General features: G+C 42.3%; 1 protein-coding gene across 4 annotated transcripts in view; it reads left to right on the top strand.

Moving 5' to 3' along the window:
- The window catches only part of ABCA5 (ATP binding cassette subfamily A member 5), a 98,205-nt gene that overhangs the window by 12,045 nt on the left and 71,224 nt on the right, over positions 1-14,936 (top strand). For all 4 annotated transcript variants that reach the window (XR_008596856.1, XM_054976907.1, XM_054976908.1 and 1 more), the window contains 5 exons: positions 2,126-2,244; positions 4,724-4,928; positions 5,514-5,675; positions 8,085-8,182; positions 9,722-9,951. Coding sequence is in view for 3 of the 4 variants with exons in the window: in XM_054976907.1 (XP_054832882.1) it covers positions 2,128-2,244; positions 4,724-4,928; positions 5,514-5,675; positions 8,085-8,182; positions 9,722-9,951 (812 nt within the window). In the remaining variant the exon portion in view is untranslated. The remainder of the gene's footprint in view (positions 1-2,125; positions 2,245-4,723; positions 4,929-5,513; positions 5,676-8,084; positions 8,183-9,721; positions 9,952-14,936) is intronic.

Raw genomic sequence — 14,936 nt, 5'->3', positions numbered from 1 at the left:
GGTTATAGGGACAGAAAGGCATTCCCCTAAATGATAACTAAAACAGGAGAATGGAACAATTGCATCTCAGTTAGGCTGGGAGGAGCCATTGAAAAGCGCTCTCTCACACACCCTCAGAATCCATGCACACCAAAGAAAATTTAATTGGCAACTCATGACAGCTTTCGTTTCAAAGAGGCTGAGGGTGGTGGTAGCAAATGAAAATCCAAAGTGCACTATCCCAATATTTATTTATTTACTAGAAACAAAGCCCGTTGTGGGAAAAAATACAACGGGCTCTAGAAAGGGGACAGCGGGCAGGCAGGCATTCCTTCCTCCTTAGTCACTGATCCCGGCCGGTGAAGGAGTGGGGTGGGCATCGCCATCTGTTCCAGTCCTGATCCCAGCTGGGTGAAGGGAAAATGGGCATTGCCTTCTGCTCTGTACCTGATTATGGCTAGGTGAAAGGGGGGGGGCAGACATTGCTGCCTGCTCCAAGCCTGATCCCAGTTGGGTGAAGGGGGGGGGCATTACCACCTGTTCCTTGCTGGGTGAAGGAAGGAGCGAGCACTACCTTCTGCTCCTCACCTGATCCCGACAGGTGAAGGTGGACGGTGGGCTTTGCTACGCGCTCCACTCCTGATGCCAACTGGGTGAGGGGGGTGAGGGCATTGCTACCTTCTCTGCTCCTGATTCCGGCAGGTTGAAGGGGGGGGGTAGAGATTGCTGCCTGCTTGGCTCCTGATTCCAACAGGGTGAAGATGGGGTGGGCAATGCTGCCTGCTCAGTACTTTATTCCAGTAGGTAGAAGGAGGCGGGCATTTCCACCTGCTCCACTTCTTGTCCTGGCTGAGTGAATGGAAGAAGGGAATTGCTTGATCCCGCCCAGGTGAAGGCACTGGGCGGGCACTGGCACCTGCTCCAGTCCTGATCCCAGCTGGGTGGGGTGGGCATTGCCATCTGCTCTGCTCCTGATCCCACATGAGTGAAGAGGGGTTGGCATTGCCACCTGCTCCACTCCTAATACCAGCTGGGTTAAGGTGGGGCGGGCATTGTCACCTGCTCCGCTCCTGATCCCAGCTGGCTTAATGGGGGCAGGCATTACCACCTGCTCCACTCCTAATACCAGCTGGGTTAAGGAAGGGGGCGGGCATTGCCACCTTCTCCGCTCCTAATACCAGCTGTGTTAAGGTGGGGGTGGGCATTGCCACCTGCTCTGCTCCTATTACCGGCTGTGTTAAGGAAGGGGGCGGGCATTGCCACCTGCTCTGCTCCTAGTATCAGCTGGGTTAAGGTGGTGGGCCAGCACCGCCACCTTCTCTGCCCGCTGGTTAAGGCAGAGAATGGGCATTGCTACCTGCTCCGTTCCAAATACTGGGTGGGTTAAGGTGGAGAGTGGGCATATTTACCTGCTCTGCTCCTGATCCCAGCTGTGTGAAGGGGGCATTGCCACCTTCTCCACTCCTAATATCAACTGGGTTAAGGTGGGGGGCCAGCACTGCCACCTGCACCACTCCTAATAACAGCTGGGTTAAGGCAGAAAGTGGGCATTGCCACCTGCTCCACTCCTGATCCCAGCTGGCTGAAGGAGGGGCGGGTATTGCCACCTGCTCTGCTTCTAATATCTGCTGGGTTAACATAGGGGGTGGGCATTGCTACCTTCTTCACTCCTAATATCAGCTGGATTAAGGCAGGGGGCGGGCATTGCTACGTGCTCTTCTCCTAATACCAGCTGCCTGAAGGGAGTGGGCATTGCCACCTGCTCTGCACCTAATACTAGCTGGTTTAAGGCGTAGGGAGGGCATTGCCACCTGCTCCGCTCTTGTTCTCTGCCTGAGCTTCCCACCATGGCATGTTTTCTGGAGCGATATGGTGAGCTACCTGGGCTTTCCTCTGTGGCAGCACCCTTGGTGGTGCACCAGGGTATAAAATGAGTTGTCTGAAACACGCTTACTCAATTATATAGTAAGATACGTGAAATGTTAAAACGCAAATTTACTTCTGTCTGGTGGTCTTCTCTGAAGTTAACCTCGTATAATTAATTTACTTGTTATGAAGCTTATGTAGGAACTGTTTGCTCGTTATTAAATTCTTAAAACAATATTAGTGTTTGACACGTTACAAATTTGTTTTCTCATTAAATAAGCTATGCATGAAAAAATGTCCGTGGAGGCGCCAAGAGAAGTAGGAGTATGGAGGCAAACCCGAGCTCTTTTGTATAAGAACTGCCTTGTTAAATGGAGGACTAAGAAGAGCAGCGCTCAGGTGAGTTAATCCTCACTCTGCTAGTATTTATGAGTGTGTGAGCAAGTAGGAGGGGAGTCTACATCTGCCTTCGTGGAGAAGGCTGCCTAATTGAAGGAGGAGATTCAAGCAGATTCTCTTTCAATATTTGAAAGGCTGTCATTTGGAGGAGGGCAAGGAGGTGTTCCAGTTGGCAGCAGAGGATAAGACTCGAAGCAACGGGCTTAAATTACATGCAGAAAGGTACTGGCTGGATATTAGGAAAAATTGTTTCATGGTCAGAGTAGTTCAAACGTGGAATCAGCCGCCTAGGGAGGTGGTGAGCTCCCCTTCACTGGCAGTTTTCAAGAAGAGGCTGGATGAATACTTGTCAGAGATGCTTTAGGCTCATCCTGCATTGGGTGGGAGGTTGGACTAGGTCTGTCTGGCCCCTTCCAACTCTCTGATTCTGTGAAGACTGTTGCAGTTATCTGATTTATTCTTTATCATGCCATTAAGTGCTAGCAAAGGACAGGAAAAAGATGTACCCTGATCTCTTACCTTATCTCCTCAGTGTTCAGTTACCTGTGGGCAGATCAATAAATGATGCTGTGAATTCTGTAAATTCAGGCATCTGGGGTCCTGAGTTTGATTTGGACTATTAGCATAAATTATTCATAGCTGCAGAGGCCAGTTTTCAGCTTGCCTGGAGGGGAAAAAAATGTCCTGTCCTTTTAACAGAGTGTTGCTGTATGGAAGTGAGCAGTTGAAATTTTGCATGGCATGGAGGAAAATAACCTCACCTGGTAAATAACATCCCATTAAAGGGACAGGACATTTTTTCCCTCCAAGCTGGTTGGCAACCCTAGAGCCAGCAGAATCAGAGTAGTGAACCTCTTTGTGGCGGGGAGGGGAGAGAATTAATTTGCCCTAGTTTTAGGCCAGATGTTTAACAGTTTACAGTACAAAGTCCATCCTAATACCATTAAAGGAAATATTAGGAAAATATTAGGAAATGTTTTTTCACAGTCAGAGTAGTTCAAAGGTGGAATCAGCTGCCTAGGGAGGCGGTGAGCTCCCCCTCACTGGCAGTTTTCAAGAAGAGGCTGGATGAATATTGTCAGAGATGCTTTAGGCTGATCCTGCACTGGGCAGGGGGTTGGACTAGAAGGTCTGTATGCCCCCTTCCAACTCTATGATTCTATGATTCTAAAGCCCTATTGTCTACCATAGATTTTATTTATTTATTATTTGATTTGATTTATAATCCACTTTCCCCACAAGCAGGCTCAGAGCGGATGACAACACAATATATAGAATAAAAACATACAATAAAAACACTAATATCAACATATAAAGGGGAAAAGCAGGAAGCTGGCCTTGGGGCGGTTTCAAAGTATAGTATAGATTTCCAGGAACCCTCCCCGGCATGTTGCAGGCATTTCGATACAAACTCATCTTGTTATAAAAGAGGGACTGTGTAAAGAGTAACCACTTTCTTGCTATATCCCATACATAATTTGAATCGTAAGCACGTCAACTCAGAATCCTACTAAGGCCTATTCTGTGGGACTTTTCCCCAGGAAAATGTTTTTAGGGTTGCATTGCACCCATTTTAGTATAATCTGCATGATTATACAATCTCAAACAGTGTGTGCATGACTCTCCCAGGCAGGTTATTCTTCCTGAGTTACTGTGGTCAACTCTTTGTGTTCGACAGATGTACACAGGGAACGATGAAAATACTGCAGTGCATTGAAGAAGAGCTTCCATGCACATGCGGGGGGTTTTTTTGTGTACATTGAACTTCTTTGTGTGCAAAAACATCGAGATGCATTGTGGGCATATACATGCAATACAGTGTAATGATTTTAGTCAAATGTGGTTTAATGCCAGAGAAAAAAAGAGGAATAAATCCAGAATAAGGACCGTAAAATGGAGGCTGCCTTCCTCTCTTAATTTAATGTCATAATAGATTTGCATATTAATGAGTATGGTGTTAAAACAGTGTAAAAATATTTATGCGGCTTTAATATAGTGACTTTTAGTGCAATCCTGTGCAGTTACTCTGGTCAAAGTCCATTGAAATCAATGGATGGAGATTGTAATAATTCAACATAAGACTGGACTGGAAAATGTTTAAATGGATAGGAAAGGCTCAGCACACAGTTTGATTAATATTGTGAGGGTCTGGCAATAAAAAATAGGCTGTATCCAAAGATTCTGATGTATGTTTAAAAGGATTTCTGATCATTGCTGGAAGTATGTTTACCAACTTTCTTCCTAGGGTAAAATGGTGACATCCTCCTGTGTAAGCAGAAGTGCCTTTTGTGTAGTTTATGTAGAAATGTGCTTTAGTAACACTAATAGAACTTATTTATTTATGCCTTACTGTTATGCTATCAACCTGTTCCTCGCGTATTTCAAGCCCACTGTCTTTAGTGGGGCGAGCTGTAAAAGTGCAGCTTTAGATGGCTCTTTCTTACTGTTACCCATGCTAACTTGTATATTTCCTTTGCAGGAAGTTCTGCTTCCTATCTTCTTTTTATTTTGGCTAATATTGATGAGTATGATGTATCCAAGCAAGAAATATGATGAAGTTACAGATAATAATCTTGGTTCTGTGGCTAACTCAAAAATCTCTCAGTTTGTCATCGGCTACACTCCGGTGACAGAATTCACAAGAAAAATCATGACCAAAATGTCTTCAGAATACTTCCCAGAAGGTATGCGAACCTTCCTGCTTCTAGTCTTGTTTTTTACTTCTATTTATCTAGAAGATACAGACATCAGACTGGCTAAGCATACTTAGTGTCTTCTTTTTATAAAGACTAACATTTTAAATGTTAGTATTCAGATTTCGGCTATATTGTCCACGTATCTAATAATAACAGGACACTGAATCCCTTTTATACCTTAATCCGTAAAATTACATTGTTTAACGGTGCAGTCCTAAACAGAGTTACCTTAGTCTAAGCCCATTGATTTCAATGGGCTTAGACTGGAATAACTCTATTTAGGATTGCACTGTAAGAAAAGGGAGAGAAATTTTTGTTTTATTTTGTCTTGCAAAATATAACAAAAGCTGTATCCGTTAGTAGAACACAATACTTTTCACATAGGTATCACGTGTTGTTGTCAATGCAGCGTTTCCCAAACAGCTGCGGAACTGAAGATGTTCAGTCCTGCATATGCATATGAATAGAGAAGTGCTCTAGTTTGGGCCCGCAGTCAAGGAGGGCAGCTAAATCTAGTATTGCACCACTGTTGACAGAGATAAGAGTAATTGAGGTAAATTGAATCTTTTTCAGGAATCATTACAGAAGAATTTTTCACCGAGGAAGAAATGCAAAAGGCTAGTCGTCACAGACTCCCAAACTTTGTGGGGGTAGTTTTCAAAGATTCCATGTCCTACTGTCTCAGATTTCCTCCTACTGTGATTCCATTATCTGCAAGTTATATAGAATCAAGAGGTAAGAATACAAGTGTGTATGTGCTAAAACAGGGCTCCCTAACGTTTTTGAGCTAGCAGGAAGCTTTAGAATTCTGACAGAGGTTGGTGGTCACAGCCACAAAATTGCAGCCACAGGAGGCAGAGCCAACTACAAAATGTCAGAGAGTGAGGTTATGCATAACAGTAACTCTTCAACGTTTCCGCAGACAATCTGTTTAACAGGTTGCCTTTAAAATAAACATACTGTTTTAAAATATTTTCTTATATATGAACAATATATGAATTATATATTTTCTTATATATGAAGTTTCAAGTAGAGGGTGGCATTCCCCCACCCAGGGCAGGGGACCCCTTGCTCCCCTCCCCCCCCCCCGCACTCACTTCCTTGGCCGGTGGGGGGCCATGCTCCCCAGGGCAGCATGGAGCACTCCCACACCCACACCAGCCCGATCCGGGCCAAATCACACTGAGCAGCAGGCCTGTTTTGGGCCGAATTGTGTCCTCCAGCGGGCCGATCCAGCCCCTTGGTGAGCACAAGAGCGCTCCCAGGCCGCCCTTTGACCTGCACGATGACTTTACTTCCTATAAGTGATGTCATCGCACAAGCTGGGAGAGTCAAGGGACCTGGCAAACCTGGTTTCAAGCCACCTGGTGATTGGCACATTCTCAGTGCACATGCACCCGGGCAGATGCAACAACGTTACTTCCAGAAGTGAAGCCCTTGCATTGGCAGCAAGAGTGCTTCCGCGCTTTGCACAGGGCTGATTTGGGCCCCTAAGTGATCTCATGGTGCTGACTGCGGGAAGGGTCCTGGTCAGTACTGGGTGTCCCCCCCCCACTGGGAGGGTATAGGGACCTGGCAACCCTACGGGTGCCATGGTGCTCAAGGGAACCACACTGGGTATCCCTGTGGTAAGAATTTAGAAAGTTGAGCTTGTTTTGCCCCATGTCACCAAGTTCGCGCTGAAGACTTGGAAGAATTCATGACCAAAATAAAAACAGTTTAATAGAAATAGACAGGACTGTTTTCTATATTCCTTAAGGCCATGCACGTGCTTGCAAGCTGCGTTCAGAGTTTAAGCACACCTGACTGTAGTTTGAACAAATTAGTATTAAAAACTCTGTGATTTTAGGGCCAGGTTAGACAAAATTCCTGTTAGCAATTTAGGAAAATGTGTGGGACTCTGATGCTGAAGGAAGGAATACAACCCTTTCCTCCCATGCTGTTTTCCCAGTGCAATCCCCTCCCTGCCGCATTGCTGTTTGCCCTGATTGGGAAGCCTGATGTCTGATCACAGACTGCCAAGATCTGGATTAGTTGTACCCCACAGTTTCAGTCATAGGAGTGACTTGCAGTAGCAAGCTTTTAAAAATTTCAGCATGTGTCTGCTGTTTATTTTTGGTTTCTTTGCTGATCGAATGAAGCTGCTTTGAGTGCCTTTTAGGTAGGAGAGTAGATTATATTATCAGTACAAAATAAACAATCTAATCACAGTGCCATCTTCCAGCATCAAAAGACATCAGCAAATACACAATTCATCCATACTCCCCAGAATTTCTTCTATTGGATTTTTGGCCCAACTCTGTGTTAGATAGGAATACCAGAACTCTTGTCTCAATATTAGTTGCCTCTGCTCGTCTGGTCATTGCTGGGAATTGGAAATCCCTCAAAGGCCCATTGCTAAAAAAATGGTATCAGAAAATTTGGGAGCAATATCTGATGGGTAGGATTATGCATAATCCGTTTTTGGGGAACTTGCATATGGCAGTCCCTTTATTTGAATACGATGAGATCTGGAAACCAATTTTAGATGTTTTAAATGCCAAAGAAGTAATTCCCCCCTTGCAACAAAGTTAAAATGCTCATTTATTGTAATTCTTGGGTTTTTAACAATTTGCCAAGAGTGGTTTTGATAATGTCTTTTATGGCTTAAATCCCTTTCTTGTTTGTACAGTATGGGTTTATCATTTCTTGTATTAAATTTGGATTAAAAAAAAAAGCAAATACACAATTCATAAAGTTCCAACTGGCACCCAATCCTTTTTTGATGTTACTCAGGCTTCCCAAGCTCACCTGAAAACTGCAAAAAAAGTTCAAGAGTCAGCAGTTGATCCTGGGGAAAGATACTACACCCCCCCCCCCAAAAAAAGCACATAGCAAGTGAAAGCCCAATGAAACAATCAAGAGGTACTCTTCATCCCCAGACGAGGTTTGTTTTAGGGATATAGTATCATTACAAAGCAATGGAGAGATAGATAACAGAAACCTTTACCCCAAGTTGCTGATCCTGACCAGCGTTAACAGTGGGAGTGAAAAAGTGTGGGGTATTATTATTATTATTTTGCATCAGAATTTCTTATGCAGGAACTTAATGTTAACGAAACCTTGAATATATGTTAATTTTTCTTTTGTAATATTACTTCATAGCTAGTTGTTCAAGCCCTTCCAATATGTGTGAAGCTGAAAAGTACTTGCGCTCTGGATTTACTGCTCTACAGATGTGTATTGATGCAGCAATTATACAGGTAAACATCATAACCAGAATGTGAAAAAAACCTGAATAATCATTATTTGCTATGTATAGAAAATTAAAAAATGGGCTTCTGTTTTAAAAAGACCTTGCCAACAAATGGCAGTAAATGTTTGCTTCATGACCAAATGTGTGGTTTCCATAAAATTTACCCATACAGCTGTTAAGAGGATATAAAACATGTTTCTTTTCCATTTTGTGCCAATTGGGCACTGTGCATACACATCCAAAGATCTGCAGGCAATCTTTGTGGTATATCCATTGTGTAACTTCACATATCAAAACACACATTTACCAATTGTGACTTTTGTGTTCTCTATGGCAAAAAGTACCAGAAATCCTTGTAGCTATCTGAAATTTGAGCTGACTAAGTGACTATAGAAATAATTATAGCTTTCTTTGTGTTCTGGTATCTGGATTTCAAGCTATTTATCTATATTGCATTTGTATTGAACTTTTCTCACTGAGGCTCAAGGCGGATTACATAGTGTAAGCCAGTGTGGTCAAGAGGAAGTAGGATTAAGATTACAGGAATCATATTAGACATGAGATATTAAACAGTGCAGAAGATGATATTACATAAGTAGAAGACAATGGTGTGGGAGCACAATAATACATAGTGTACTCTATGTATACTATATGCAGTAATATACTCCATAGTCCTTTCTCCTTTATTAAAGCACCTTACTGAACCATTTATTCAATTATTTTAACTAGTTAATAATAATAATGAAATCAATCACTCTTTCAAACATTCCAGGATTCTAAGAAATTGAGGCTTCCAGTTGATGAGTACTTGAGTATTGTTTAATTTTGAATGGTGAACATTGCCAGTCTTATCAAGTAAAATAATTGATTGTTGAAGTGGATTTTAGGATGTTGAACGGGTTTTCTGAATGCTATGACACATCTATGGATTGCAAAATCCATTTTTGGAAAATCCAGAAAGCTGGATAAAGCAAGAAATTATAAATGGCAATCTGTATGTGTGAGTCCATAAACTCAGAAATTTTGTGTAAGCCACCCATGTCTGTCACTGGGATTTAGAAATAAGGTAGGCTAAAAATAGGCGTTTGTATATTTAAGTTAATTATTTTAGAAATTAAAATGAACTAATAAAATAGCAGTAGTATGGAAACTGATTTTGTTACCTTCTTTTTATTAGTTGGAGGCTAATGATTTGAAAGTCAGAAACTCTTTAATGTTTTTGAACAAAGCCCATCACAAGTTAGCAAGTACAAGAAACAAAAAAAATAATAAAATACTGAATCCAAAGTCACAAACTCCAAAATATAAACGTTAACAGCAGTAAACAACTTTGAAACAATAGAGCAGGATTATCCTAAACTTAGGAACGCGATAGTTCAAAAATAATTGTAAAATGTTGTTATTTGGCAACTCATATTGTAGCAGTGCTTTGCCATGGCAATTTAAGGCATAATCTAGAATTGCTTTTGCTTGAATATTCTTGGCTGCCAGTGCGTTTAAAGGAATCTTTGAGAAACTGATTTTAACATTTCCCTCTTTCTCTTAGTTGAAGACTAATCGTTCGGTTTTGGAAGAACTGGATCTTACAAAAGCTGTCATGATGGGAGAGTCTGCCATTATGGAAATAGATAGCTTTCCTCGTGCAATCATTTTAATTTATCTAGTAATTGCATTTTCACCCTTTGGCTGTTATTTGGCAACTCATATTGTAGCAGAGAAGGAGAAGAAGTTGAAGGAATTTTTAATGATAATGGGTCTTCATGACACTGCTTTTTGGTATGTGAGAATGGTCTCTTTATTTCTTTGGTGTTGTAAGTAGAACAGATGGTATATTGTCTTGCTATCTAGAGAGAAGAGGTGCATAATGTTTTAGTCTTACTTTAAGGATGACTTAACATAAGATGTTTTGGCCACCAGTCTCTTGTTCGAATAGCTTTCTCCATTTAACCTAAAGTGCTCAGTTAAGTAAAGCCAGCCTATAAGTTTAGGTTCTTGTAGCTATGTCATATTTTCCTCAGTTAGTAAAATGGTGGGGGAAAGATCCTTTATAGGCTAATCCCGTCATTAAGAATGTTCAATGCAAACAGTGGACCAATGTATCCCTAGCCCAATTAAGGAACACGCAGAGAAGTCCTGTGGAGTAACTGAAATAAATGTGTATTGATAAACAGGGAGGGAGTGGGATACAGAGGATAAAGCCCCCCCCCAAGCCAAACAGTTCTTCGAGGGGTCTAGGCTTTTGACCTAGGGTCTTATACCTTTCATGACATAAGCAAGAATTATACAAAAGAGACCTTATTGGCTGAACAGGTAGTATCCATGTGATCTGGCAGAGTTCCATTGGATAATTACAGCTTTTGGGTTGTCCTTTCACAAATTAACATTTGTTTATAATATCAAAGAACACACAGTTCTCCCCTTGGCACCTTTAACAGCAGTAAAAGTAACCATTCAGCGGATATGTGCCATCTTCAAGGCCAGTGTTTACTTGTTCCCATCCTCTTGCAGATGTTAACCAAAACAAGGTCCTATTGTAAATCTGTCTGTGTGGTGATGGAGAAGACATTCTCTGATGATCCCCTGAATGGGGGTTTTAGATATCACTTCTTCTTCAACTAGAGGTACCTCATTCCTGACAGGGTATGCATTATCTATTGCTCAGGGCCTTGAAGTCAAGCCTGTTATCTTCACAGGCTAGTTGCTGCCCCGGAGCCCTAGTGCCTATTATCTTATCAATTGACACTAGCCAGGCACTTAGTAGAGCAATTACATTCTTCAAGTTAATTTCGATTTCTCAGCCAAGTCAAGCCAAAAAGGAAATAGATTTAAACTAGGGGGGACTTCTACTAACTATTAAAACATGAATCAAACATATTTATTAGTTAAAGTTTCTAAATGCATTTTAGCATTTGGCTAAGTCTACTTGAGTCTATAATGTTGTGTGCACTTCTCATAAACGGGTCACAGAGGTATGTGCTTTTGATTAAAATGTATCAGGAACTGTGTGTCCCACAGAACTTGTAATTGAAGCACAAAGTATTAGGGATGATATATCAAAGGGCAGTTAACAGCAGCCAGAAAAATAAATTCTAAGATAGCTGGTTAACGGGATGAGGGCATTTAGCACGGGGAAAGATCCTTTGTCTTTAACCAGGAAGGCACAAAGTACTGAGTTTCTTAGTAGTGAGCCCAGTGCTAACATACTCCACACACATTGGATAATGCACTTTCAATGCACTTCATCAATCGTTCAAGGTGGATTTTTTGTTCCGCGCACAAAAAAATCCGTTCCAAATGATCTATAAAGAGGATTGGAAGTGCATTATCCAACGTGTGCGGAGTCACTCATAATTACGTTTTCACACTGTGAACATCTTCTAACTCTGCTTTAAAAATGGATGGGCAAGGCTCTGTCTCTCAGCATTAAATGCCTTGAAAATGGAGCTGCTTGGCTCCCGTTTGCTGCCGAAGTTTTGAAAACGTCACCACGTATTCCGTAGTGCTTTGCGATCCATGCGTAAAATCATTTAGGCTATCACAGCTGTATATTTTTGAGTGTCTTAAATGCAATAACAAGTATATTCTAAATATGCACACCAAGTTCCCATACTAACATTATACCCTTCATAGACCATCTAACATATTTTATTTATTTATTTACTTCATTTATACCCCATTTTTCTCCTCACTGGGAACCAAGGTAGCCTGCCCACATTCTCTCCCTTCTCCATTTTAGCCAGCAATGGATCTCGCAGCATGAAGGATCGTATCTTCTGTCTGTCCCTCACTCAGTTGCTAATTTTGTAGCCTGCTGTGCCTCTGTGGATGCTTTTGGCTAAATGATGTCATTTTCTGACATGAAAGGGAGGGGGGCTACAGGTCACACTGAAATCGCCTGTTTGGAGAGCCACAGCCCCCCCCCTCCTTTTCTGGTGCATACTCCACCGCCCCTCAGCCCCCTGCACCCCCACTTTGGCCCCCCCGAGTGACCTGGTAATGCTAGGCAGATCCCCTTTGGTACTCTACTTTTTCAGAGCCTGACAATAATTAATAATAAAGACTGAGAGTGTTAGCACTGTGGAAGAAGAGAGCGAACCAGAAATGAGACCAGGAATAAGGGACTTATTCAGTCCTTTCTTGCACTGGCCTTTTATTCAGAAGGTTCCCCTTGGGATACTATGGCCTGGCCTCAACAAGGAAAAGCAGCTGAAGAGCATGTGCTTGGTGCTGCAGCTATACAGGCCCATAATCAGTGCTACAATCACATGCTGTTGCCTTGGCCATTTGCCATCAGGCCACCGGCTAGTAGAATTATCCTTAGAGGAGGCTGAAGAGAATTCCTCGCTCTTGGTTCTGATAAATGCTGTAGAGGTGACATGGCTTCTAAGGCAGGAAAGGAAATGTTTCCAGTGAAATTCAGCTTTTCCCCAACAACTCCGCTACATACAGAATGGCTCCTGGCTGTATTCTATCCATATACTGCTACTGAATTTCACTTGGAAGGGTGCACTAATGAATGTAGGTTAGCAATCACAGTAATTTTACAGTGCTTTTTGAGTAGTAAAGGAGTGTGGCACCTGTAGTTTTGGAGGCTGAACTGATTTTCTTCTAACCTATGAGAACATTTATGTCTGTAAGCTGCCAGCTGTAGGGTTAACCCTTCCAGTTGTTACAAATGTTTCTTCTTAGTTACTGTTTTCACGCAAACCATCACCTACTAAAGGGAAACCCAGAGTTCACTGCCAGAGTTACAATGCGATTTTACTACAGCTGCCAAAAATTTAGCCACACACAAAGTTACTTGTTTATCTTCATCTCTTAATAGCCTAGAAGATTAGCTTCAAGAGAAATAAAACCCTGCTTAAACAGAGGAAGAATAAGTTTAGATCTCTAATCTAAAAATTCAGAACACTCCAAAAGAATATGATCTGTAGTATCGATTTAGTTAGTTACTACATCCACAAATCTGTTAGAATATGGAACACTGCCAATGGCGAGGCGTTCAAACGCACACGCAAAAATGCCCTTCTAAACTTTGGGAGGGTTAACTCAAACAAATAATTTGGCATTTTCATTGGAGGAGGGATAACAATTGAAAGAGAAGGGTATGCTCTGAGAGCTTTAACCAACTTGCTATTATAATCAGGATTCCTCAAACATATTTTGATTAACTTACTCAATTCACTACTACTCATACAGTGCAATCCTCAGAGGAATCACTTCAGTCTAAGCCCAAATTGGCCTGTTACAAAGCCTGTGTGCTCCCAGGACGGTGCAATGCTGTTACTCATGGGAGTGATGTTGTCGTGCTGCCTCAGGAGCATCCCTGGGAGGCCTATTCCTTGCCTTCTCCCTAACCCCACCCCCACCCCCGCCAATCCCACGAGACCTGGGATCCCTAGATGGACCAGATCTTTCTTGAGCTGCAATCTGATCATGTAGTTGTTGAATCAGAAATAAATGACTCTTGTAAATAGACAATTTCTTCAGTGTGTTCCATAATCTCTGCCTAAGCACTGACTCAAAGACAGTAATGACTCGGTGCTTGCACAGGGTACTACCTTTACCTTTACCTAAGGCATGAATAAGTGACTGTAACCTCTTGAGCGTAATATCTTGCTCATAGATGGGCAGTGCTCCAAAAGAAGCTAGTAAATCCCTTTCAAAATGCTTTATAGTGCCCCTCAACGAAGAAGGGCTATTCAGCTGCTTACTTGCTACAGACTTGACTTACTTCCTTCTGTGGGGAGAGGAAGTAGTAGGATCTATCAGAGGCCTGATATCCACAGAAGGTTGACATGGTATATTATCAGCTCTAGTAGACCAAATGCTTGCGTCGTCGCCCACCTCCGTTCTCATCCGAACCATGTTCTTAACTACCAGAAGTTTTTTTCCTTTCGGCTGTATGTCTGGGCAGGGAAAATCCCAAATGATTTTAAACTCTGCTGGTTAGACAGAATCAGTGAGGGGATTCTCAGAGGGGAAAAGAACTTAGTTTTTAACCAGTGTTGTGCTTTTCTTTTATTATGTTCTGTGTTATTTAGCTAAATTTGATTAGGTCCTGTTTTTCCAGTGTTCTCCCCCATACCTTAGTGGTATGGTATACTTTTAAAAATTACCATGCCTATGGTGGTGATGAGGTCCCCCTGAGCAGCCATGATTCATGTTTACTTTTCCTGAATGAGGCCTCTCCGACCACTTTAGTGTTGATCCTGACCTTGAAATATTGGCTTCAGTACTTCATAAGTCAAACACTCTGGCACACTGGCAGAGACCAAAAACAGGGCTAAAGAGTGAGAAAATGACACATACCCTTTTCCTGAGGAGCTACCAAGAGATGAGAGCCAGTTTGGTGTAGTGGTTAAGAGCGCGGGACTCTAATCTGGAGAGCTGGGTTTAATTCCCCACTTCTCCACTTGAAGCCAGCTTGGTCAGTCCCAGCTCTTCCAGAGCTCTCTCAGCCCCACCCACCTCACAGGGTGGTGGTTGTGGGGATAATAATAACATACTTTGTAAACTGCTCTGAGTGGGCAATAAGTCGTCCTGAAGGGTGGTATATAAATCGAATGTTGTGATGATGATGATGATGATGATGATGTATCAGAAATGGCCAATATTCAAGCCTCAGAACTAGTCTCAGATGTGAACATGAATTTGCCATATGAAGAGGCACCGCCCGTACCTGCTTAGGTAAAGTCAGCTCCACGAGAGCCACACTTTGATCCTGATGTCTGCTCTCTTCTCCCCAGTAGGAGACTGAT

Source organism: Eublepharis macularius, chromosome 4 (genome assembly GCF_028583425.1).
Source record: "Eublepharis macularius isolate TG4126 chromosome 4, MPM_Emac_v1.0, whole genome shotgun sequence".
Lineage (NCBI taxonomy): Eukaryota > Metazoa > Chordata > Lepidosauria > Squamata > Eublepharidae > Eublepharis > Eublepharis macularius.
The sequence above is the reverse complement of the archived record's forward strand: the minus strand, read 5'-3'. Positions and strand labels throughout refer to the sequence as shown.